The 25,800-nt window shown below is 41.7% G+C and overlaps 1 protein-coding gene across 2 annotated transcripts in view; it reads right to left on the reverse strand.

Moving 5' to 3' along the window:
- The window catches only part of rsrc1 (arginine/serine-rich coiled-coil 1), a 157,856-nt gene that overhangs the window by 30,424 nt on the left and 101,632 nt on the right, over positions 1 to 25,800 (reverse strand). Inside the window, exon 7 of one of the 2 annotated variants that reach the window (XM_017496123.3) lies at positions 362 to 430. The exons of the other annotated variant lie outside the window; for it this stretch is intronic. Within the exon in view, the coding sequence (XP_017351612.1) occupies positions 362 to 430 (69 nt within the window). The remainder of the gene's footprint in view (positions 1 to 361; positions 431 to 25,800) is intronic. 2 annotated transcript variants of the gene reach the window in all.

Below are 25,800 nucleotides of genomic sequence, written 5' to 3' on the forward strand. Positions count from 1 at the left end.
AAGCGAATCAAACCTCGTGTACTGTAAATTGGGCTACGAGCTGCTGAAGTCAGCCATGAGGCAAAAATGAATCCAGAGTCGTAGAACTGCAGAAATTCAATGTGTGTGTTCTAAAAATACCGTTCGAGACGTCGTATTTGATGCACAGAAACGCTGTTTCGATAATTACTGAATCATTTACTGAGTGCTGGCTCACTTTCCTCCATGCTTGGGTGATTCGTATGAATTCTACACACACGCCGTCCAATGAACGGAAGAGTTTCACGAGTAGGTTTTGATTCCTTTAATTAGGTGCTATGTGAAACCGAACAGCAGACGAACCGAACGCGCCGGTTTCGTTCTGATGTTCGTTCGGACTCACCTTCCTCTTTGATCTTCTTCGCCTCCTCTTCTTTCTTTTCCTTTGCCCTTAGTGCCTCGTCTGTTTTAGCTGAAAACGGGAGAGAGAGAGAAAGAAAAACGGGTCATGTATGCGCAGGCGTCACGGCATCGACGCTTACTATAGAATTCTTCTTAACGACGTTCAACAGTGTCGCTTTTAGGCGTAATTACCACAGATTTACCGCAGACAGACACGTTTAAGTCGTCAAATATTTGCCGAATAAAGTGCTCTTCAGTGTCATTTGAAGTGGTGTATGTATTTCCATCCAAGCACCTCTTCATTTTTTTTTTTTTCCCCAGCGTACACATCAAAAGCATTTTTTTTTTGTCGGTGCCCTAATTAAAAGCTTAAGAGCAATCCCAACGCTGAGGAGCTGCTTTTGTGTACGAATCGTTCGGCAATTCATTTAGGCTGTTGACTCTGCTTTCCTCCGAATAATAAAGATGTTAGAGGAGATTAAGAAATATAGCGGGGAGTGTGGCGGGACTATCAATACAGCCTGTAAATTAATTACGCCTCTGTTCCTGCGCATCATTTATTCCGCGACGCTCGTGTCTCCCAAGTGCAATTCGCTTTTATTGCTATTTTACTCGCTGATGAGTGCAGCCACGCAAAAATCGAGTCCCTTATATCATTACCTTCAATGAGTTTCAACTTTTTAAATAAAGAGGGATTGAAAGGGGGGAAAACAATCGCGCCGCACGGTTATTACGAAATCCTGACAGAAGTTAACCACGCTTGTGTACGCTTAGTAGAAGCGTAAGTGGATAACATGATTGAGGGTGATTGGATTAGGAAAAAGCGCATTTGTGGGTGTGTTGGAGTGTGTAAGTGTCAAAGGAAGATTAAGCTATAAGGTCGGACTCGTGACGAGCTCGTACATACTTTAAGCGAGAATAAGCGAGTTTGTAAGTGAGGCTACGCTGTCAAAGAACAACGTGATGCTTTTAACCCTCGAACACGTGTACAAGCGCACACACAAGTCAAGACCGATAAATACATATATAGACTGAGCTCGAATTGTTTGTTTTGTTTTTTTTAAACAGCATTCGCTCTATTTTTTTTCTCTCTGCACTGTGCTTGGGGCGGTGGTGCAATATCAAACTGTTTGTCCGTCTCTCGTCTCTGCTGGGCCTCGTGGGACGTCTGCCCCCACAAACAAAGAGGGGAAAAAAGAAAAAAAAAGAAAAGCATGTGTGCCTATCTTCATTGTGCTGAATACACTAGTACAAATCTCTGTTTTACCGCTATGGATCATCTCACACACACACACAGCAGCTTTTAGACAATCAGACGCGCACTGTGTGGATGTAGAAGCATTACACACTTGCACCAGGCGCACATTTGCACAGGATAATGCTAGTGAGTTTACACTGTTATAACACTAATACCAATGAATACTATTCCCTCATACCAAAATGTAGAACCCGGTGGAACACGAGCGTTATCGTCAACGAGTTCACAACTATAAAACAGTCCTCGTGTTTTATTTGCAAATCTCATGCGAAGGCTTAGAACGTTTTGTACTATAACGGTTATGTGTTGCGCTAATGAACCGTTCTGATCACGCTGACCGTGCACATGCAAATGCGTCGGCGTTCTTTCTTCTTTTCTCCCCCCCCCCTCACTTCAGAGAGATTAGAAAAGTAAAAATTCATTAATTAATTAATCAATCGATCATGAGCCACGTTAATGCCGAACGAAAACATTAACTGACTAACTGTTATTCAAGCTATCTAATACCCATCCATCTTCTATATCGCTTCTCCTACACGTGGTCATGGGAGCCTGGGGCTCATCTCTGGGAAATCGTGGCACGAGGTGTGGGACGCCCTGGACGGGGTGCCGCCCCATTGCGGGGTACAATCACGCACACGTTCACACACTACAGACAATTTGGAAATCTCTTTGGACTGGGGGAGGAAACCGGAGTACCCGGAGGAAACCCGCGAAGCACGGAGAGAACACGCAAACTCCGGAGGCGGGATTCGATCCCCCAACCCTAAAGGTGCGAGGCAAACGTGCTAACCACTAAGCCACCGTGCTCCCCCTATCTTTTAGTTAACGATATGTCGTTTCTGGATTCGGGGTAAAAATCGGAACCGCTTCCTAATCCCACGATGATCCGTCTTCTCATGTTCGTCACGCTTCATTCGCGCACATCAAATTTGCTGTTAAACATTTTCCAAACAGTTTACTGTTACGTACATTTGGTATTATTCCAGTATCAGTATCGTACTTAATGTAATGGTATTGAACCTGACACTAATGAGCGTTAGTACGTGTGCAGGAATTCTGCTGGAAATGCGGAGAGATATCTTTGTTTGCTTATTAGAAGTGTAAACTGAGGAGATAGGCCGGGAACTCCTTTATCGGATTATCAGATTAGGTAACGCCAAACAAACTGTGTCGCGCGGCTAAAGACTTTGACTTCATCCGCACTTCATTCCACTTTGGCCGTGAAGACGACTAAATGCGCTCTCCGTCGAAATCCAATTGTGAGCGTGTGAGTGTGTAATTGCAGCTTCGGTTCCCTGGAGCCATGTAGCCACGCAGAGCTATGCTTCATTTAAACTGTCCTTGTTACCACGATGCATGCACATGCCAAGACTGGTACCAATGTACCCATACACACACACACACACACACACACACACACACACACACACACAGTTCCTCCTCCCTTCCTTCTGGTGCATGGGCCAATTAGCCACGGCGGCTCGTTACAATCCAACGTAATAACGCAAAAACATCAGGTGGAATCGGGCCGCGCGCCATTATCAGCCGAGTGATTGATGGTTACGTGTTTGAGGGACCCGCAATTTAGATTCAATAAAATCTAAAATACAATCTGATTTATCCGATGCAGGAGGGCTAGCGGGCCCTGCCGCCAATCCCCCCCCCCCCCCGCTTTTTTTTCTCCTTTCTCTTCACCCGCTTCTTATTACTCCTTTGAAAAGAAACAATTCATTGGGATAATCGGGGCGGACTGAAGGAGGTCGCCGGCCCCCTGGAGATGATATTAAGCAGACACGTGAGATAGGTTATTAAATTCGAGTGTGCGGCCGCCACAAAAGCCCGCCCTGAAGCGCGTAAGGCATGCTATGCAAATCGACACATGTACTGTTGGGGTGGAGATGTAGACAGATCAGATTGCGCCTAAGTGCCTGTGAGGCATGGTTCGCTGTTTATTGAAAGTTTATATTTACAGAGAATGGTAAATTAAAAAGTTACAGGCGGGGTAGAAAACAATGTGATACACTGTGTGGAAAAAAATAAAAAAGAAACAAAACAAAAAAAAAAAAAAAAAAAATTCAAGGTGCAACACCGAGCTGGTGATTTTCTTGCCATTACTGCGTCTGCTTTTGAATCTCACAGCAGGTTAAATGCTAACAGCAGGGCGATCCTTCAGTCATCTGGTTAGAAGACATTTCTAGGATTGAGTATTATTCTATTATCCTTCAGTAGTTGATCAAAATGCAGACGTGTGAGTCTATCACCTACGATCCCGCCGGCAGGACGAAACGAAATGGCGTATCCGGAGCATCGCTGCTTCTCGATTCCTTGCGTGAACGAGCTGCAGATCGCTTGCTGTGAAACTGGAGATACTGGGCTAACTAGAAACGCCTGGAGGGCATTTATTCGCCAAAACAGTGGCATTTCATTCGTTTAAAGGATGGTGAAAAAAAAGAAGCGTCTTCGCGTGCGTAGAAACACCTCCCCACAATTTGCATGAAGATGCCTTTTCAACAGTTTTAATGTTAGAAAGACTAAACGATGCTATTAGGCAAGGTCGATTAAAAAATAATAATAATAATAATTTTTTTTTGAATATGAATTCGCAAGTACAGAAAATTCAGACCTCAGATTTATTCACAAAATTTTATCACTGTGTTGACAAATGAGTATGGGTTAGTTTCCTGTAGGGAGATTATTTAATATTTTGTTTGGAAAGAAGTTTTTCCTCCATGGGAAAGTCTTCAGGACAGAGGACTTTGCGCGTTCTGGTTTCGCAGTAACGTGACAAGCTGTGTTTTTGTTCTTGTTGTTGTTTGTTGTCTTGTTAAGCGAGGGCAAATAAAAGAGGCTGGTCAGAGAGCTAATGTTTAGAACAGCTATAAAGAACAAAAAAAGAAGCGATAACTTGTGATCAACTTGTCCTGCAGACAATCCACACCATTAAAGGTAACTAGAAACTGATAAAAAAGTATGTCTTGTTCTTTAATACACTGAAATTGTTCATGCTGACAAACCACTGTAGTCAAGTTGTATTCCTTACTTAAAGTGCACGAGTGTTTATAGGAGGAACATATATCGTTAGCTAATATGAGGATACTTACATCACTTAATGTTATGCACAAGTGGAAAGGGATAATAATAATAATAATAATAATAATAATAATAATAATAATAATAATAAGCCATATTGTGTTAATATAAGGTGAAAATTTTGTCATCAGTTTCCGCTATCGTACTGATGCAGTTCTTGCACGCATACACACACACGCATACACACACACACGCATGCGCACAATAAAGGGAAGATATGCCAAACAGAAGAGTGTTTTAAAATGGCTGGAGCAAATATTTAAACATTTCCCCAGGATGCAATATTGATCATGGAAAAATATTTCTTCTAGCTTTAGGGCATTTCCACAGACTCCCACATGGAGAGAACGAAAGCTAGCAGGTTGTTTTCTCTCTAATGGCCAGCAGGAGAAAAAGCAGCAAATGATGAAACAAACATAAAAAATAAATAAAAATAAAACAAGGTGGCATTATGAAACCATAAGAAAGAGGTGAGAGAGAGATCATGTGTAGCCCTGCTTCAGATTTCAGAAGCCTGCGAAAATAGTTTATAGTCAAGCAATTACCGCGTGTCTGAGAGACGGGAATCCTCTCAGGACGCCAAGATCTTAACTGCCTGTATCTTCATCTCATAGTGTTCTCCCTCCCTAAAACAGAGCCCTAAACCATTACACCCCAACACACACACACCCTCCCGCTTCGGAGTCGTCCAGTCCAGCCTCAGGCCTCTCAATCAAACCGGCCATCAGCCATCCTGGTCCTCTGTGATTAATTACTCTGGTCTGACTACCAAAAAGTGCGTTTGTGCATGTTTGTGTGCAGGGCTAGCTCCTTATAGCAGGGAAGCCCCTCGAGCAGGTGCACGCCCCTGGTGAGGCGTGAAATACATACCGCTTGCTTACCTCTTTGGTTTACGCCTCTAGTTCTTTCAATCTTTGACATCTCACTACCCTATTCACTATGGAATGAGGCGGAGGAGGCCTAGCTGTGAAAGCATGGACTGCCTACCAAATCCGTTTAAATTAGAAACAATCAGTACGTACACATGGACAGCAATAATCCGATATTCACCTGATTAAGACGATACTCAGATTAATAAACGACCATGTAAACAGTGACTAATGGTGACCTTAATCCGGCTAAACTCATACTCGAAGTAAACACGAACCGAATTAAGACGTGTGGAGTATTCCTGTTTTAGTCGCATTATCGACGTGTATTACAGACACGTACACACCTTAATCACACTAGTAACCTCGTGTGGGAGTTTTCACCGCATTTTGCGACAGGACACGTACACACACGGCAGTGCTCAAGCGTTTCACGTCAAACAAGAGAGCACGGCTGTGTCCCAAACCGCGTACTTACCTACTATATAGCAGGTGAAATACATGTGTTTCGGCTACTATATAGTAGGTAAGTACACGGTTTGGGACGCAGCCCACGGCTTCAAGCAGTCGTCTATTTGCACGAATAACATGACAAATAATTAACCGCACTTGAAGCGTTCATAAAAAAAATTAATAAAAACACCCTAAACTGTATACGGTTCCATAACGAAGACCAACTGTATGTCGATACGTGAAATTCTGGAGGGAACGTCGGACGGCGTGACGACGTATTGACGCGTGCTGTTAATCGCTCTATGTTCTATAACATGTAAAACTGGAACATGACAGGAATATCCTAAAAGCAGCTCATACCTTAAATCAGAATATTGTCTTATTCAGAATAAGCTCAATAATTAGATTATGCTGTGCATGTAAACGTAGTCAGTGAATATCACTTCTTTTCAAATTGATAGGATTTCATTAGTTTAAAGTGTACAAAACAGTGTGCGGATACATAAAACAAACCGCATAAAAACACTACCGATACCGATGATGCAATCGTTTATCCACTCTGATTGGTCAGAAGGTGTTGATTCATTTTCTAGTTTATGCTTTTTATAGTCACTTACACAAGGACTTACTGTATACGTCAGAACCGTCACATAAACTGATTACTGATTACATGTGATTGCTGATATGGTGAAGTTTCCTGTGAAGAGACGTTTACTCAACATTTTCTGGAACGCGTCTCCAGATGTAGAGCTGTAACATTACGTTTTCCGACACGGGAAAGTCTTCAGGACGGGGGATTTTTCACTTTCTCGGTTACATGACTGACGAGAGAGACCGGTGAGGGAATGACTGTTTATAGCTGCTACAATGGAAGCGACAACAGGAACTAACTTGTTTCGTTGACGTAACACGATAATGAACGGCATTAAATTAAAAGGTAATAAATGAGAAATATGTATTTGTTGGCAAATTGCAGTAATGGAAGAGGAACGTTCGCTCCCGGCAACGTTCGGAGGAGCTTGCAATGTCTCGCAGAAAAACGAACGCAGATTTTTCCGCAGATCGGGGCCGAGACGCGCCATGTGACGTCATCACGACGAGTATTCAGCCGAAGCCCTCTTCGATTCACGCGTGTCAAATGTGAGAAGCGCTAAAATGTCTCATTAATCAACAAACTGAACAGGTGAACAGTTCGAACTGAATTCAAGTTTTCGGCAAAAAAAAAAAGCACAGAAAAACTCATCGCAACTTTTGAAAAAAGGTGCAGCAAAATCAAGCATTTTTGGCCGCGACAATCACAAAAAAGACAAACAAAAAAAACAAACCCTGTACAGACTGAATAAAACACTTGGGGACGCACTTTAATCGGAAAATAACCAACTTCAGTGTGGTAAAAGTTACTGTGCTTCATACCACGCGGCATCACACTACCCCATCGTTAATTATTTCCCTGTAATTTCTTCCATTAATTAAAAGCTATCAAGCAATGTGTTATGAAATGCTATATAATACTCTATAGATGCAGTCACTCTATAAAATGATGCTACTCTCTGTAGGATCTGTTATAAAGAAGATTAAGATTTAGATTAAGTCGAAAAGTGGTAAAGAGGTGAAGCACAAATGGTTGTGTGTGCGTGAGTGTGTGTGCGTGTGTGTGTGTGTGTGGGAGGTGGGAGGACAGCAGGAATATCTTGAGGGACAGACAGGCTGCTGGTTAGAACGAAACAGAGAGAAGTGGTTTACAGGCCATCTCTTATTCCCTCTGAAGTCCAAACAGCATGATTAAAACTACACAACTGCAGAAAAGTGAGAGAGATGGAGGGCAGGATGGAGTGAACGAGCGAAGGAGGATGAGGGCCTGGAGGCCAGCAGATGTTTACTGGCTATGGACTTTGTGTGCTTTTCCAGAAAGTCCACTGAAAAAAAAAAAAAAAAAGATTCTGAGAAAAAACAAACAAATAAACAAAAAAACCCCAAACAAAACAATTAAACACATTTAACACAACAGCAAAAAACAAAGACCTGCCTGCACTTTTATGCTCATTAATACAATCCATATTTGGCAAATATGCAAATTAGAAACCGCCCGAAGCCTACACAGGCCACACCCCTTTATGAGTTAGCGCAACACTAACTCGGATTTAAACGCTCAATCGGTTTCTTCCTGTGACCAGTCTGCATTCTACAAACAAATCATAAAAACTGAATCGTAATCATTAAAAATCCTAAAAGCAGACTCTATGAGAGGAATTAAACAGGATACGGTGTTAAAGGAAATAACTCGGCGATGGAGTGGTGCGGGTGTGAAGCGGAGCCTGACGCTGATGTTCTATAATGTCTCCAAGTGCTTTATTCCTTATCCAGTGCTAACTATTTGGATTTTTTTTTTTTTTTTTTTTTTACAAACACGTCATCCTTTTTTTTTTTTTTTTACATTTTTTTTTATCCATTTATAGTTACATTTAAAGTTGTGGAAAGTAAGAGGACAAATAAGTGCAGCTGGACACGGTACACAGAAAGTGCTGAGTGCATACTCCTCAGCCCTAAAGACGTTCGCATGTCGGAAAAACTCCCAGATTCACCGCTGACAACGGAGACTCCTTCCAAAAAATACCCATAAAAAAAAAATAATAAAAAAAAACGCTCCTGACTGAAAACTATTCCACGTAAACAATTAGACACGGTTTTAAAAACCCCTTATATGTGGTGCAAATATCCATGTAAGCCGTTACTATAGAAACGACATCACATACTGTATCGTGCATGCATGAAAACCCTGAATAAACTTGTGGGTGTGGTGTGTACTGTTTAACTGTGTGTGTGAATTATCCAAGAGTATGTGTGTGTGTGTATAGGTCTTCGCATTCAAATGACACTCAAATGGAACCTGAATGTCAGACTTGGAGGAATCGTGATAAATCAGCGCCGGATCGGATGACAAACATAATATTCGCCACTGCGTTACACGATTGGAAAAATGTCCCTTTGAATAAAGGACTCACACACACACATTTACATTCACACAAATAGTAGCATTAAGCCAAGTCTACAGGCTTGGCCCAAAAACATAAAGTTAAACACCTGTCCATAAACACATAAAGCATGGAGAAGAACGAGACGAAGGAGAGAATGAAGAATGGTAATGATGCGATTACTCATTAAAGGGTCAATTCAGCCCTGGTGTTGATTGGAACAATGAGGGCAATAGGTTAAAGACATACCAAGTGAAAACTCTGTATCAAATGCTGCCACTAGGTGGCACGGTGCGCTTCAGAGGGCTTTTATAAGACAGGAGAAAGAAAACACACACACACACACACACACAACCCGAGAAGTGTTTGCTATTTCTGAGCGGCCTCGGTGCACGCAGCTCCATTAAACCCACTCCATGTACATCTTGTACGGCATAATTTGCTTCAGGGAAATTAGAGTTGAGCATGAATTTCATTTGCACGATGGCAGAAATGAGCGGAAGTCAGACACTGCGCCGAGAGCAATTAGAACAGCTTCAAAAGTGCAGTCGCAAATCGAAATAACCATAAAAAAAAGATGACTTTTTTTTATCTGTACATTTTTTATTTGTGTATCTGCGTAGACACTGCTGTGACAGTTTGGCCTGCTTTGTACTGAAGAACTGAACAAAATAAAAATGCCCAATAAAGAGCTGGGAAAGAAATGATGTACTAACAAGTATTTGATTTAAACTACTTAAAACATGAAGAAAGAAAGCGCACACACAAACAAACACACACACACATTCCTTAAATGCTAATTTACCAAACACTGTCACATTTGAACCCAAAGTAAATGATATTCGTCAAATATTAATGGACCGAACAATCGCAAAGAGATATCATATCAATATGATGAATAATTCATAAAAGCCTGTCTTGCTAGATTGCTCTCTTATATATGCGCTGCGCTCTCATAAGAGGCTTTGCAGATGAGATCAGTGCTTTGGCGTGCACACTTTTTCATCATGCCGCTTAATACAGTCGATTACACGGTAATTAAGACATTCTTGGCTGTACTGTTTGGGGGAGGGAGGGGGGAGAGGGGGCACTTAAACTACTTACGCATATAGGTAAAAATGCTATTTGGGTTTCTTTGGGCCGCTTTCGTTTACATAATTCATAAGACAGCGTTTCTTAAAGTAATTATGTTAAAAGACTGACTGGAATTGTACAGGACCTAGGCCTTCGAAACAAACTTCCTTTAGTAACTGATCAACAGTTCCAGCAAAGTATTATTTTATGTATATATTTATGAATATATATTTTACATAACAGATGTTTACATAAAGTCCACAAGACACAATAATAACCGAATCTACACAAATGAACCGGTTCAAAAGTTTACATTACGCTTGATTCTTAATCCTGTGTGTCGTTACCTGGATGATCAACGACTGTCATTATGCTTTGTGATACATGTTCATGAGTCCCTTGTTTCTCTTGAGAAGTTAAACTCCCCGCTGTTCTTTAGAAAAACCCTCCAGGTCCTGCACATTCTTTACTTTTCCTTCTGAATATTTGACCCCCTTTCCAATAGTGACCATATGATGTGGAGATCCGTCTTTTCACACTGAGGGACTAGTACATAACTATTAAAAAAGGTGCAAACATTCTCTGATGCGATGGCGGTGGGGGGTGGGGTGGTATGGGAGGTAAACTTTTGAAAAGAATAAGAATAAAGAATAAACCTGTCATATTCCTTGTAGCTGGAACTACTGTCCGAGCTGCTGTTCCAGAAAATGAACCAATGCCTTCTGACCAATCGGAATCAATGACTACGTTTACATGGACAGCAGTGATCTAATTATTGACCTTATTCTGAATAAGACAATATTGTGATTAAGGTGTTTACATGAGTCGCTTTTAGAATACTCCTTTCATGTTCCTGTTTTACACGTTATAGAATTTAGAGCGATTAACGTCATACGTCATTACGTCCCCACGTCACGCCGTCCGACGTTCCCTCCAGAATTTCACGTATCAACATACAGTTGGTCTTCGTTCTGGAACCGTATACAGTTTTGGGTGTTTTTATTTAAAAATTTTACGAATGCTTCAAGTGCGGTTAATTATTTGTCATGCTGTACGTGCAAATAGACGACTGCTTGAAGCCGTTGGCTGCGTCCCAAACCACGTACTTACCTACTGTATAGTAGCTGAAACACATGTATTTCACCTACTATATAGTAGGTAAGTACGCGGTTTCGGACACAGCCGTGCTCTCGTTTGCCGTCAAACGGTACGTGTGTGTACGCGTCCTGTCGCAAAATGCGGTGAAAATTCCCACACGAGGTTAATAGTGTGATCAAGGTGTGTACGTGTCTGTAACGCACCTCGATAATGCAACTAAAACAGGAATACTCCACACGTCTTAATTCCATTTGTGTTTACTTCGAGTATGAGTTTTGCCGGATTAAGGTCATCAATAATCACTGTTTACATGCTAGTTTCTTAATCAGAGTATCGTCTTAATCGGGTTCATATCGGATTATTGCTGTCCACATACTGAATCAGTCAGCAGCATTGAGCTCTCAAATTCTACACAGAATATCCTTAACTTGGTCTAACAGCCTGCACACGTCCTTTATTATGATGAAATATTCGCATGATGAAACTTTTGCCTCACCCCCCCCCCCCCCCCCCCCCACCCTTTCGCCCACATCACTGTAACTTCCTTATTTTGTTTCGAACAGAAGAGCCGACAGCAGCCTTGTGATGATAATCAGAGGTGATTTCTTTAATTATCTAAGTGAATATTGGATATCCGGTTAGGAAAATGAGACACAACTGGGAATTTTGTTTTCATCTCGTCCGACATAAAGCTTTGGCAGATCTATACTGTTTTATTAATGAGAGTTTGATATGAAGCTGGAAAACAAACACACACACACACACACACACACACAAAAACAAATGCATGTATTTGCATTCATGCACTCCCTCTATTGAAGGGCATTCATGCACTCCCTCTATCTTCTGTCCAGAGCCTCATCTGGACAGAAGAATTGAAGAGTTTAAAACTCGACTCGGACTCTGATCTCTATGTCTCTCTGACCTGAGCTTACTTTGTTGTGAAGCTTTCTAAAGCCTCACGATGAAGGACTCAACCTATGGAGCTGCTTGTTTGCTTGGGTTTAAGTCCAGAGCTCTGCTTGCATAGAGAGACACAACAAAGGAGCGTGTGGGTGATCAAGTTGAAAGGGGTGTGTCAGAAGGGCTGGCGCGATTTCCCTACGCGTTCTGGAAACTTCTCCGGCTCCTAGAACTTCACCCGGTTTTAAGGGCAAGCAGTTCCGCACGGACAGTCACCGGACCTCACCTCAGACCAGCACGTGGTCGCAGAACCACGCTTTTCGGACGAGGTCGTAAAAGGCTCCTGCAAGGCCAAAAGGAGTACGCAACTGACGTAGGATGAAAGCGAGAGGGAAGTGAGAGTCACGTGGATCAGGCTGAGCTTTGATATGTAGAGCTTGGTGACCTTCTTATGCAGAAATACGTTCAGGAAGAAACGGACCGGTGAAATATTGCGAAGCTCAAGGACTGCATAACACATGCGAGGAAAAAATAAAAAATAAATCTCAGCTCAAACTGACCCTTCCCTCTTGATCTTTTCCTGTCGGTCCGTCCTTTCTTGCAACCCATTGTTCCCATTCAGAGCGCCTGCTGCCCCCCACGTCACTGGACTCTCATCTTCTCGACTCTCATCTTCTGCTCTGTTGGTCTTATGCTCCCCTACTGCTCTTGTACTGGACTAAAGGTCTGGGTGCCTTTTTGAGCCATCACAACATTTGAGGAAGGATGCGTGTGGTGCTTCGACATCTGTCAAACGTGTGTGTGTGGGCTCGCGGGTCAAAGTATAGCATAAATATATATGATAATTAACACTCTATAGATGTAGCTGAAATGTGTCTCCACATAAAAAAAAAAGCACTGTACTCCCTCTGAACAATAATTATACACTGCTCAATCGGGCAATTATCCAATCAGCCAATCATGTTCCAGGAGCACATTGCATGGAATCATACAGGTACAGGTCAAGAGCTTCAGTATACGTTCACATCAATCATCAGAATATGATCTCATGGCATGGTTGTCGGTGTCAGACGAGCCGGTTTGAGTATTTCAGAAACTGCTGGAAGTTTACACTAGAGTTTTTGGTGCAAAAAAAAAAAAAAAAGCATCCAGTGAGCAGCAGAGCTCAGAGGAGAATGGCCAGACTGGTTTGAGCTGACAGGATGGTTATAGCGATGGAAATAACCACTCTTTACAAATGTAGTGAGCAGAAAAGCATCTCCGAATGCACAACAGGCTGTCAAGTAAACAAGCTACAGTACAAAAGCAGAAGAGCACATCGGGTTCCTCTCCTGTCAGCCATGAACAGGAATCTGGGCCTACAGTGGGCACAGGTTTATCGAAACTGGACAGCTACATTCCATCTAAAGTGTCATAATGAACATACACACATTTTATATATATATATATATATATATATATATATATATATATATATATATATATATATATATATATATATATATATATATGTGTGTGTTTTTTGTTCAGTAGACTACAGATGTGTGTGGCGCTTGAGTGTGTGTGTTAAGTGAACAAAGGTGAATAGGCTCAGTATCAGCCATGAAGGTTGGCCAAGTTAGATCCCGTTGAGAGTGTGTGAAGAGCAGAGACCTCCCCCCGCCACCCCCCGAGGACCCCCGCGCATGAAACGCAAACGTCGGCCGACACACACAAGCTTCCCCACAAAGGTGGCCACTTAGAAGAGAATACAAGGCTGCCGGGAGCGGCTGCGTCTCAAGCAGAGCCCAGCAGGACCAAGACTAGTGCTTAAACATCTAGGACAAAGGGCCAGAGACACGGTGGTCTGGGATTGTGCTCAGTCAGGCGCTCCTGCTTAAGTCCAGAAAAGCGTTTTGTATTACGGGCAGGGGATTTATATTTCTCTTCTCTTTTTAAATTAAAAAAAAAAAAAAATTTATAGATCACTTCAGAGCTAACATAAGACAGAGGCACAAAAAAGGATGGCTGTATCGGCAAATAAATCAGCGCAGAGGAAAGAGAGAATAAAATATAACTACTGAGGCGGCTCCCGACACGCACGGCCTTGTTTCGGTCTCTTGCCCGTTCTTAATGCTCATTTTCATCACTTTGCTTAAAATATTGATAATCAATTAACGCCGCATCTGTTTTGCTGCAGAATCGGTGTCGCTGTCTATCACGCTGTCAGAGCCAATTCGCCGCTCGTTCGAAGTTCATTTCTTCGCCTCGGCCCCGCTCCGCCTTTGGAGACGCGGGTGAACATAGCCCAGGGCGCAATCACCTATTCTCTTTCATTACGGGCAAAATAGGCAAGGTGAGGGAGATTATTCGAACTTTGGAATGATCACAAAGCTCGGTGCGCCCTGTCAGATCCCCCCTACGTGTAATTCATCTGGCCCTCTCCCTCACCCGCCTCCTCCTCTTCCTCCTCCTCCTCCTCCTCCTCCAACCTCACCTCCAGCGGCGAACGATGGACATTATTCATGAACATCTGCGGCGCTCTGAATATTGCACAACTGAAGATGCGGGGTGATAACGGGGAAGCTGCACCGACCCCTTTGACTTTAAAATAAAGGCGCCGACGCTGTAAACCGGCCCAAAAAAAAGGACAAGGCCTCTCATTAGTTTGCATTAGAAGATGGCCCGATGCAAGACGAGTGGATACGGATACGTTCGCTAGTGCAACACCTGTGGTTTCAGTTGGAAAAGCGTGAGCAGTTCGAACTTTCAGACTACATTCGAGCAAAAGGCAGAAAATCCAGCGGGATTTGGATAATATAACGGTGTTATGGTTTTGCTGGGTAAATGTGATCTAGTGATGCACACTGCCTTTAAACAAGCACAAAGCTATACAGGAATGAAGAGAGGAGTCCAAGTCTAGGTCAGTGTTTTCTCCTTCTCCTTCTCCAGCAGGTAAAGCTCCCCCGAGTGCCCTTCTACATAAAAGCGAACCCCTCCTTAGGCGAGTACACACACACTTCCTGTTTCCACACACCACTGCGGGGTGTTGTTCTTGTTCTTGAGAGTGGACAGGAAAAGGCCACAGAAACACAGCTGAAAACAAGATAAACCTACCGCTACATTACATCTGACACAAAGAGGGGGGGGGAATGATCAAATGCCCTTCATTAGGATCAACATAAATTATAACAGCTGAATAAATACAGGTGTGCTCATAAATTTACATACCCCTTGCAGAATGTGCAACATGTTAATAATTAAAAAAAAATCAGAAAAATGTTAAAATAAAAAGCTCTTAATGTATGGAGTTGCCTTCTTGAGCGTCAGTGAATGTTTGCACCTTTTGTAATAGTCGTGTACGAGTCCCTCGGTCGTCCTCAGTGTGAAAAGATGGAGCTCAGCATCATATAATCGCTGTTGGAAAGGGGTCAAATATGCAGAAGATTCTGGAAAAGCAAAGAATGTGCAGGACCTGGAAGATTTTTCTGAAGAACAGTGGGGAGTTTAATTTCTCAGGACAAACAAGAGACTCATGAACAACTATCACAAAACATCGTATCGTTGATCATCCAGGTAACGACACACAGGATGAACCGGTTCATTTGTGTAAATTCAGTTATCATTCTGTCTTGTGAAATAGTTTATTCAGGGCAGGACTCAATCGAAAAACTAAATGCAATTTTAATGATCCCTCTTGTTAAAAAAAAAAAAAAAAAAAAAAAAAAAAAAAAAGAGATGAACATTTTCCAGATTCTGCAAGAGGTGTTTAAATTTATGAGCACAACTGTACTCTGAATATATAAAATATCTTGCGAAATATTTGCTGATAGAGTGTTTGAATCTTCTCTGCTACAAAGATTCAACGTGTCATGCTTAAAGTTGAAAAAAAATCTGGAAAAAAAAAAAAAAATCATGTCCAAAAAAAAAAACTTCCCAAAATCTTGCATTAAACTGACCAACCCGTGAAAGCACAAAAAAAGCCAATTTCATTTTTAACCAAAAAAAGTTAAGATTCCGCAGTCTATATAGCTGCATTATTAGCCAACTAAGCTATACACTAATTAACGGTCACAACACGATAACTGTTAAACAAAATATCAACAAAGTTTTATAGTGCGTTTGTAAATCTATTACGTTTTATTTGCACGTGAAATCCCTATCATACACTGGGGAAGATGTGTGTCTTAGCTTCAATTTAAATGCTAAATAATGAGCACATGAGTTATAAACAATCCTGCGACAGGTCTTGTTAGAGAAAATGAACTATTAATAAACTGTACAAATGGCACTAGTCATTAACGCCACTGCTGGGCTTCTAATCCCTATTTTAAAACAGCCACATGTACACAATGTTCCCCTAATCCAATTTGTTGCTTGTGAAGCTTTTAAACCAATCCATCTGGATTTTTGTCCACTTTCCCTATTTGGCAACAAACAGACTGGAATACTGCGTGTATACACGGCTTAAAATAAGACAGAAAGAGTGGCTTTGAACAGCGCTTCAGCTGCGATATCAGCCGGCCCTTTGACAAGGCCTGAAATGGGCGTCTGGCTACAACCGCCGCTTATTGCGAATGGCAGATGAGGTTCGCCGTGGCAGTTGGAGGCAAAATGAGCTTTGACAGCTTTGTCAGAGCGTTCAAGGCATTCGGTGGCAGGCCGGAGATTCGGCGCAATCGCTCGCCTTTCATCTCCCAAATGTGGGGCTCAGGAAATCTCCCCAGAAAAAGAAAAGAGAAGAAATAATACTTTTTTTTTTTTTTCCTTTTAAAAGCCGGAAAAAAAAAAAAAAAAAAAAAAAAAAAAAAACTCAGACAGGAGTGACAGATGATCTTCTGCCTCGTCAGAATGGGAAGAGTAAATTTGAGAAGAAAAGGGAAGAAGGAGCGGAGTCGGTGATGGGCTGGACGCACAACTAACATGTCAGCAGACGTTAGAGTGGTTTGGAGGAAAACAAAGCGAGAGCAACAACAGCTCTGGTTCTTCCCGCCATCCCACTCACCGGCACACTGGCTCTAGCACGCTTTCAAGCTCACCGTGGCTCTGGATGAGAGCTAGTCATACTCTCATGTGAGAGATACCCAGCAGATCACTAAAGGAAAGAAGAGTATGCAAGTCAGACACGGTTACAAACATGAAAGATGAGGAGAAAAGAAAAGAAAGGGCCCTCTGGTGTTACACACTCAGATGCAAGGCAAGTGCAAGTCAATGAGTTTTCATTTATTGTTCCACATAAGGAATAAACCACGCTTACAACATGCTGTTAGAAGAAAACAATCCACAACTGGGTGCCTGTCACAAAGCAAAGTCACTGCTAACCCCCTCAACTTGATTTATTCCAATCACAGCATCTCCTGAGGTGTATTTATTAATGAACAGCACGTCCAGCTATCTAACTGTTTTTAGTTACTGTAGTTAGCATAAACGTTCATTTAAGCTACAGCTGGAACTACTGCCAGAGCCGTGCTGTTCTAGAAAACCAGTGCACCCATTGTGACATTGCGTTATATTATGCGACTTTAAAATGATCCTTGATGTGTCTCAAGTCTATTCATAAGCCCTTGTTTTTTTACCAACGTGACCTATTCTTACTCTTACAGCGTAAAAGACAGTGCTGTTTCTTAGCGCTAGCAAAGCTCTAGCAAAACCCTGGATTTTCAACAAACCTTTTGCACAGAGGCGCAACTATTTTGCGATGCAACTTGAAATGAACCAGGTTTACTCTGTACACTTTACTCTGTAGAAGCTTTGCCAGTTTTTTGAGGTTTCTCTGTTAAAAAGTGACGGCAGAAGACTGTTTTTCCCCCAACCGTGGATGAAAACGTCCAGTGGTGGACAAAGTACAAGAATCCTGTACTTAAGTAAGAGGAGACATTTGGTAACATGCTAAGTCTTGTGTTCAAGTACAAAAGTACCTGCTTTTAACTGTATTTAAGTGTCAAAAGTAAAAGTACCGAGTTATTTCTCAGTTTCTAGAGACCATTTCCGGACCAAAACAGGACGCCGTCCGCTTAAGGGGCGTGTCTATATACGATGCGGGACGTGAAGGAACCCGTTAAACATAAAATCATCGATTGAAAATTTGTTCTAAAGTAGGTCACTCTCGTAAACTCGCTTCTAAAAACGGGACAATTCCGTGAAGTATGACAGACTGACGTTAAAATCGTCCTTATGACGCACATTCCCGCTCAAAAGTAATATAAAAACAAACAAAACAAAACAAACCAAAAAACCCAAACAGTAAATAGAGATGAAATGCTTAAAATTAGCTGCAACACGAACTGGAAAAAGAAGAAGAGTGGGAATCTCATTGGTTTCATTTGAACCTGCTGTAAATAGACAAATCGATATGCTTCTGTAAATATAGACAGCGAGCTTTCTCGGACAAATAAACGTGATTGGTTTGCTTTAGATTTGAAAGTGTGTTGTATTTAGATGATATTTCAGCCAATCCAGTGTGGTCCTGCTTCAGAGTGACATGGTGCAATGGAGTAAATGGATGAAATGGAGTAAAAGTAGGATATTTTGCTCGGAAATGTAAAAAGGGAGAAAGGAAAAAAGGGAATATTTTAAGTACAGATACTTTAAAAAAAAAAAAAAAAAAAAGTACTTAAGTAGAGTGACGTATTATTGTACTTCATTATTGTACCGTCCACCAGGAGAAGTGAGTCATGCGACGCCACGTTTGTTATCTTCCCAACATATCGAATTTATTGCGGTAAGACTCGGTACGCGTCACCTCCCAAATTATAGATCGGTGCAGGATCTTTAAAGAGAGAATCGAGGTGCATATTTCAATCAATTTTCACTCCTCCATGTATAAAAAGAAAAAATACAATAAAACACAGCTGGAATGCCGACATGAAAAAAGGGTTTAAAAAAAAAAAAAAAGAAGTGAAATTCTGTTTACTTCGCTTCTAGTTACGTGAAATAGAAAAACATCAGGAAGTGAAAAGAAACTTTTGTCTAAGGAAGAAAAATTCACATGCATTTTTAAAATAAAAGGCTACACGGAGGACAGGAAAGCCAGAACAGCAGAAGGGGATAAACACGCGCTGTTGTGGAAACTTCTCGGATGCCTGAATGAACTGGCAATAAGAAGGAAAATTCGGAATCATAGAGCCATATTTCTGGAAAAAAAACATCGTCTTAGTTTCGATTCTACAAACGTCTTTTTTTTTTTAAAAAAATCCAAGCCGTTTAACAATCCCGGGTTTTACAATTTGTAAGATCTTTAGTTGTGCCTCTCTGTTGGCCGAGGTATGAAATTAATCTTTATCCCTGTTTTGTCGCTTTGGCTCCTCATTCACAGTGTATGTTGGTAATTAGCTCTGTGGTTTGATTCCAGGCTCTTTCGCAGCCTCCCGTGTGCCAACTCTCTCTCGCCTCGCATGGCTGGATTCACGCTGCACGCACCGGCTTAGCGTTCCTCCTCACACCCACACAGGGCGTTCGCAGTGCCGGCCTAAAAACACAGCACTTTAAAACACAGTTACTCATTGTTTTGTTCTGCACAATTAAAAAAAAAAAAAAAGGGGAAAAAAAAAAAGAAATCTCTCTTCTTTTTATTTACTGAAGCAAAGAGAGGCTCTTCTCCCCTCCCTCGCTCTTTCAGCCTTGGGAAAAGGCAAGCACAGGCGGGCTAATTTGGAGGGACATTTTGTTTGCATATAGGCTTACTTTGGGCTTCGGTTCAAAGTGCTGAGCAACACCAGCTAATCCAGACGAGCTGCTAACTTTAAATAAAAATCAATCACGAGAGAAGCCAGGAGAGGATGCCCTGACAGTCCAAATTACTGCTTTGGGGTTAAAAGGCCATATGATTGCTAAGGAGTTTAAAAAAAAAAAAAAAAAAAAAAAAGGGCTAAACTACTTTGGAGAGTGACTTATCAAAACTTTTTGAGGAGTAAGAGACTATAATCTTATCATTCTAAACAGTATTCTTTTAAATACAGGAGTGAATAGTAAGAGTTGAGCAAGAACGATTAATAACAAATATAGCTGCAAGAGGCGAATAAGGGGTCCAAGCACTATGTGATGGTATTTGGCAGTGATATAAAAGAGATGATTTGAAGAGCATTTTAGCTCATCTTTCAATTACAGCAGCACCTAAGCAATCACATAATGGTGAACTTTAGGAAGTAGTTATAAGCTCACCCACACAAGTTCGGTGTTAATACACCAAAGCATTTCTGAGATACAGCCTCATATGCTGCTTGGCATGTTTGCCATCGGCTTCATTAGTGCGTTACTGACATGAACGTTACGAAGATGAAACTAAATCGGTTGAAAACAGTTTAAAACCCAGTCGTGATCATGATGATCGGAACAAATTTGTACAGTAGTTCCGTCTGCAAGGCAAATCGCAGGTTTGTATTAACGCGCTCGTTCTAACATGCGCGTTTCTATAGTAACAACTCATTCACATGGACTTGTAGTGGCGGACACGCCAAACAATCTAACACTAATAATAAACACCACAGCATAATCAGCATGTAATCACTGACGTGCTGACATTTGGTGGGAGGAGACATTTAATGGAAGGAGTCTCCAGTGTCAGCAGTTTGTAAAAGGTCAGTTTTCCTGGCTTCGGCCACGGGGAAGTCTTACACTTTCTCGGTAACCCGACACGTGACAGGGTTTTCTATATTAACTTCGGGAGCGAGAGAGAGAGAGAGAGAGAGAGAGAGAGAGAGAGAGAGAGAGAGAGAGAACTGCTGAGGGAATGACTGTTTATAGCTGCTAAATTTGTAAGCGATGACAGGAACTAACTTGCTTTTGCGGATGCTCGACAACATTAAATGCAACTATAAAAGGTTAACGATAGTATCCATTGGAAAATTTCTGTGGTATAAAAGGAATAAAACACTCTGGGTCACGGCGTTATAGAAAAACGGTCAACTTCAAGGTCGTATCTGTACCTCTGCCTTGCGTTGGGCCAAACCACACCTCCCTGATGTTAATTATTTTCCTATTACCGAACACAACCGGTCTTGTTTAACTCCTTAATAAACCCTTTCCTAAACATGCATATGCACACACACACACACACACACACACACACGTCAGGTTTTTCGACCAAACAAAAACTGCAAATAGAAAGGTCGTGTATTTTTTGTGGGGTTTTTTTTCCCCCGTCACTAAAGTCATAATTGACTTACAAATCAGTTTTGCTTGAGGAAAACGAATCAGTTCAGCAATGCGAGTCAGTTCTGTAATTTCACTTATTTCTATTTAGATAGTGCACTCTTTCTTTATTGTATTCTGTATATCACGTCCAATTTATACAGGTAAATGAATAAAAATATAGCTTTAAGATTTTGGAGCTATGGGGAACGATGAGTTTCTGCTCTAAACCACAAACGTTAAACAAACAAACATACAACTTCTTACTAACTACACTTCATCCTTAAGGCGGAACAACAAACCCTACTGCTCATTATTTACCATCAATAACAAGGTTTTTTTTCCACCCTGAACCAGTAAGCAGTGTTACCAGAGAGATCCCCAATGCCTTCCAGACATCTTTGTGTTCCCCCTGAACCCTTAGGCCTCTCCACCCCAACAGAACCCGATGTGGGGAAGTCTCTGTAGAGCAACTAGCCCCTATCGATCCCCTTTAAAGCTGCTGAATAATAAATCCCCGCACCCCCCAAAGAGCTCAACAGAGCCTGGGGATGGGCTTAAACCCCACTAATTACATCAGCGCTGAAAGGAAATCATTGATCAACAGCATTATGGGATACTAAACTGCCCCACGAAACTGGATCAAAGTCAGTGAAGTGGCTTAGTGGGCTCTCTGAGGAGCTGACCCATAGGGGGATTAAAAAACCCTTGACAGATGCTGCTATAAACACATACGCATGCATGCATGCATCACAAATACGCGTACACGCACACACACAGAGCGCGTCGCTAACAAGGACTGTAAAGTTCACTGGAGTGCCCTTTAGGTCTGGAACTTACAGCAGGTCAGCTGGTATTTCTGTCTGTTACTTCATCACGCTGAGAGCCACGGACACATCTGATTATCATCATATCAGAATCGCCATTTTAAAAAGTAGCCTGAAATTCCATGATACGCTGCATACCCTGTATGAGTGGTGATGGCTGTAAAAAAAGTGTACATGAAGATAAACTGGGCAACAATCATGCTGGTTAAAGTTCATAAACCTTCAAAATATACACAATATATTTTATACACAGTGCTGTGAAAAAGTATTCGCCCCCATCCTGAGTTCTTCTGTTTTTCTCGAAGCAAAAAAATGATAATTATCCAACATCGATCACCCATGTGAAAAATGAATTGCCCCCTTAAACTTAAGCTCTGGTTGTGCCACCTTTGCAGCAATAACTGCAACCAAACGCCGATAACTGGAGATCAGTCTTTCACAGCACTGTGGTGGAATTTCAGCCCACCCTTCTCTGCAGAACAGTTATAGTTCAGCCACACTGAAGGGTTTTTGAGCCAGAACTGCCTGTTTAAGGTCCTGCCACAGTATCTCAATCGGTTCAGATCAGGACTTTCACTTAAACTTAGCTTTTTTTGAGCCACTCAGAGGTGGACCTGCTCCTATGCTATGGATGACTGTCTTGCTGCATAATCCAGTTGTGCTTGAATTTCAACTTACGGACTGAAGACCGGACATTCTCCGTTAGGATTTTCTGGTAGAGAGCACAATTCATGTTTCCCCTCGATTACTGAAAGTTGGCCAGACCCTGAAGCAGCGAAGCATCCCATTGCAGGGAACAATCGCGCACCCAAACCCCCTTCACGACCTATGGACAACTCAGACAAGTCAATCAGCCTACACTGCATGTCTTTGGACTGGGGGGAGGAAACCGGAGAACCTGGAGGAAACTCCCGAAGCACGGAGAGAACATGCAAACTCCGCACACACAGAGCGGAGGTGGGAATCGGTGGTGAAGATCAGATCTCAAAGAGACTGAACCTGCAACATGTAACACCAATTATAGGTGATGAGATGCAGAGAAAAAATGTTTTGGTATGAATAAATCTTAATGTTAAAATGCTCGTTTTCGGCATCACTCATCGATCTTTTTTAATGGAAAACGTTTCCAATTCGTTTCCATTTTGACCTAGACGGAACATACACATAATTTGTGCATATTGGGCAAGACGGAGCACCTACTGACTGAAAGCCTACTATAGGTGTCTAGAGACTGGAGAATAGCAGGCCCCCGACACCCTTCATGCACATGTAATGATCTATACCTAAAGCTTGCTGGAGGGCTCAGCTCATGAAATCCACCTGAGATTCCTTCTCCAGTAAACAGGAGTGTGAGTGTGTGTGCAGAAGGAAGTATTTGCAACTGGTCTTAACACTTTTTTTTTTTTTTTAAGAAATCTATCCACATGGCTGAATGCTTATCTAGTCCATACAGCTTCGCTAATATCATTATAGCTAAAACATTTGCAAAGCACCAAGATCTGGTGAATTTTATAGGCTTATGTAGCTTCCAAACTGTGATAGTCCTCGTCTTGTGCCTAAAATCTACTTAACCGCAAATCCTGGGCTTACATTTAAGTGACATAAGCTTGCAAATTTGTTGAGCAGGGTTTACACGGAGTCTTTCTTCATCAGGACTGATATCGAGTCTGTGTGTTTCAGCACGCCCCCTCTATTGCTCACGATCGCTGGTGACAAAAGTAAAAAAAAAAAAAAAAAAAAAGATGCTAATCTGCTATCGGTGCATCTTAAACACGAGTGATTACACCTATAATCGTGCCGCCCGTAAGCCGTCTGCGGCTGCGAGATAAAGTGGGTTGGGGAGAAGGAGAATGGAGAAAGGAGCGCGAAAAGATTGGATGGGTTACAGATTACTCGCACAATAAAAAATAGTTTTTGTCCAAGATGGTGTCCCGCTCTTTCTTCTCGCTCATACACGGGATCCGGCGACAGATTCGGCTAATGCGGCCTTATCGAAGCCCGGTGCTGGCGGCCAAGGCCAAGTGGAGATGTTTACAAGGCGAGGACAAGGCAGAAGTGTGTGTGTGTGTGTGGGGAATTGGGGGGGGGGGGGGGGGGGGGGGGGTGCGGGGGGGGAATCTAGTGGTAATTCCTCGGTGGGTGTAATCCAGGGGGATTAGAAGTGTGCGCATAGGGGGATTATATATTTATCGTTAGATGCTCATCTGTTTGCACAGCGAATGGAAGAGGAAGCAGTGGGGCATTACAGGAGATAGACCAAGACAATAACAGGAATTAAATGCTTTCTCTCTCATTAATCTGCACCTCCATCTCCCGAGTTGTGTCGGGTTCAGTGTTTGTGTCTTATTACTAGCAAACAGTGATGCCTGGAACCAGGAATGGAAGGCTTTTCCCAGGGAGTCGGCAGTGTCTTGCTCTCCTCCATCTCTCTCTTATGATCTTAAGCACTGAACATTTCTGATCCACAAGTATTTGTTTAAATTTGTGTTTAAAAAAACAAAAACAAAATACTGATCAAGACAAAGTGTGAATAAAGTGTGCGCACACAGGAAGAATACGGTCCACCATTCAATCCCAGACCACATAGTAACATACTAATAAACGCCGCAATTTTTTTTTAAATCACTGCAGATTTTGGACAAAAAAGTGTTATGTGACGTCATCACAGCGCGTATTCCGTCAAAGCCCTCTTCGATTCACGTGCGTTGTACATGAGGACAGCTAAAAGGTCTCATTTACCAACAAATATCACCGCGAAAGACCGTGCAGAACTACTTCGTGCGACTGAAATTTTGCCAATTCAAGTAGCAAAATCGAGCATTTTTGGCCACAACAATCACCCCCAAAAATAAATAATAAATAAAAAATCAGAGAAATGCTGTTCGGACTGAGTATGTATCTTTTACCTAGAAAAGATCATAGAGTGTACCATTAAAGATGAAATCCCACTTCTTTTTTTTTTTTTTTTTAAATACAGATAGCAATCAGATGTTGCTTCCTTTCAAAACTACTAAGGTTTATAATGAAAAATCATTTTCATTGTAAATATAATAAATATAATAACGTATAAAGCATCAATAAATAAAATCGATCCTAACATAAGAAACAACAGCCAAGTCTCTTTATAAGTAAAAATTTCCAGGTCCAAAAAATAAACCGGATAAATTGTCCAAATCCGATTCCAATCTTTATCATCTGTTACAGAATCAGACGTCCGAAACATTTTCTTTGGTATCTGATCCATCTTTTTTTTTTTTTTGCTGGTATCGGTCCGATTCCTATACTCAGATCGGTGCCATCTCTTCTTTAAAGCTTTACTCTGAAAGGTAATAACGGTACCTTAATACAGTACCTTAAATCCACAATTTCAAGTGAAAGATACATACGAAATGTACGAAAGATAAGGATCCCACCCCAGCGACAAAGAATGCGTAACAGTCCAGTATTCTGACAAAATATTTAGTAAGACGAATTATTTTCAGTACGGAAACCAATAATGATTGCCATGGTAACTGGCCATTCAGCATCAATGCCGATGAACTGCATAGTTAGCTTAGCTTTACTACTTGCAGAAGGCTAGCACATGTGACATCCTTGACTAGATGTACTCTTCCTTAACAGTCCCGCCAGGATTTCTACACAATCTTGCAGTAGTAGTAAATCCAACTTTAAAAAAAAAAAAAAAAATCTCCTAACATCAACATTACTGTCTGTGAAACAAGATTAATCAGTTATAACATTTATAAACATCCATTCTAGCCTTTTCTCCTTCTCGTGCAGCGAGA

Source organism: Ictalurus punctatus, chromosome 20 (assembly GCF_001660625.3).
Source record: "Ictalurus punctatus breed USDA103 chromosome 20, Coco_2.0, whole genome shotgun sequence".
Taxonomy (NCBI): Eukaryota; Metazoa; Chordata; class Actinopteri; order Siluriformes; family Ictaluridae; genus Ictalurus; species Ictalurus punctatus.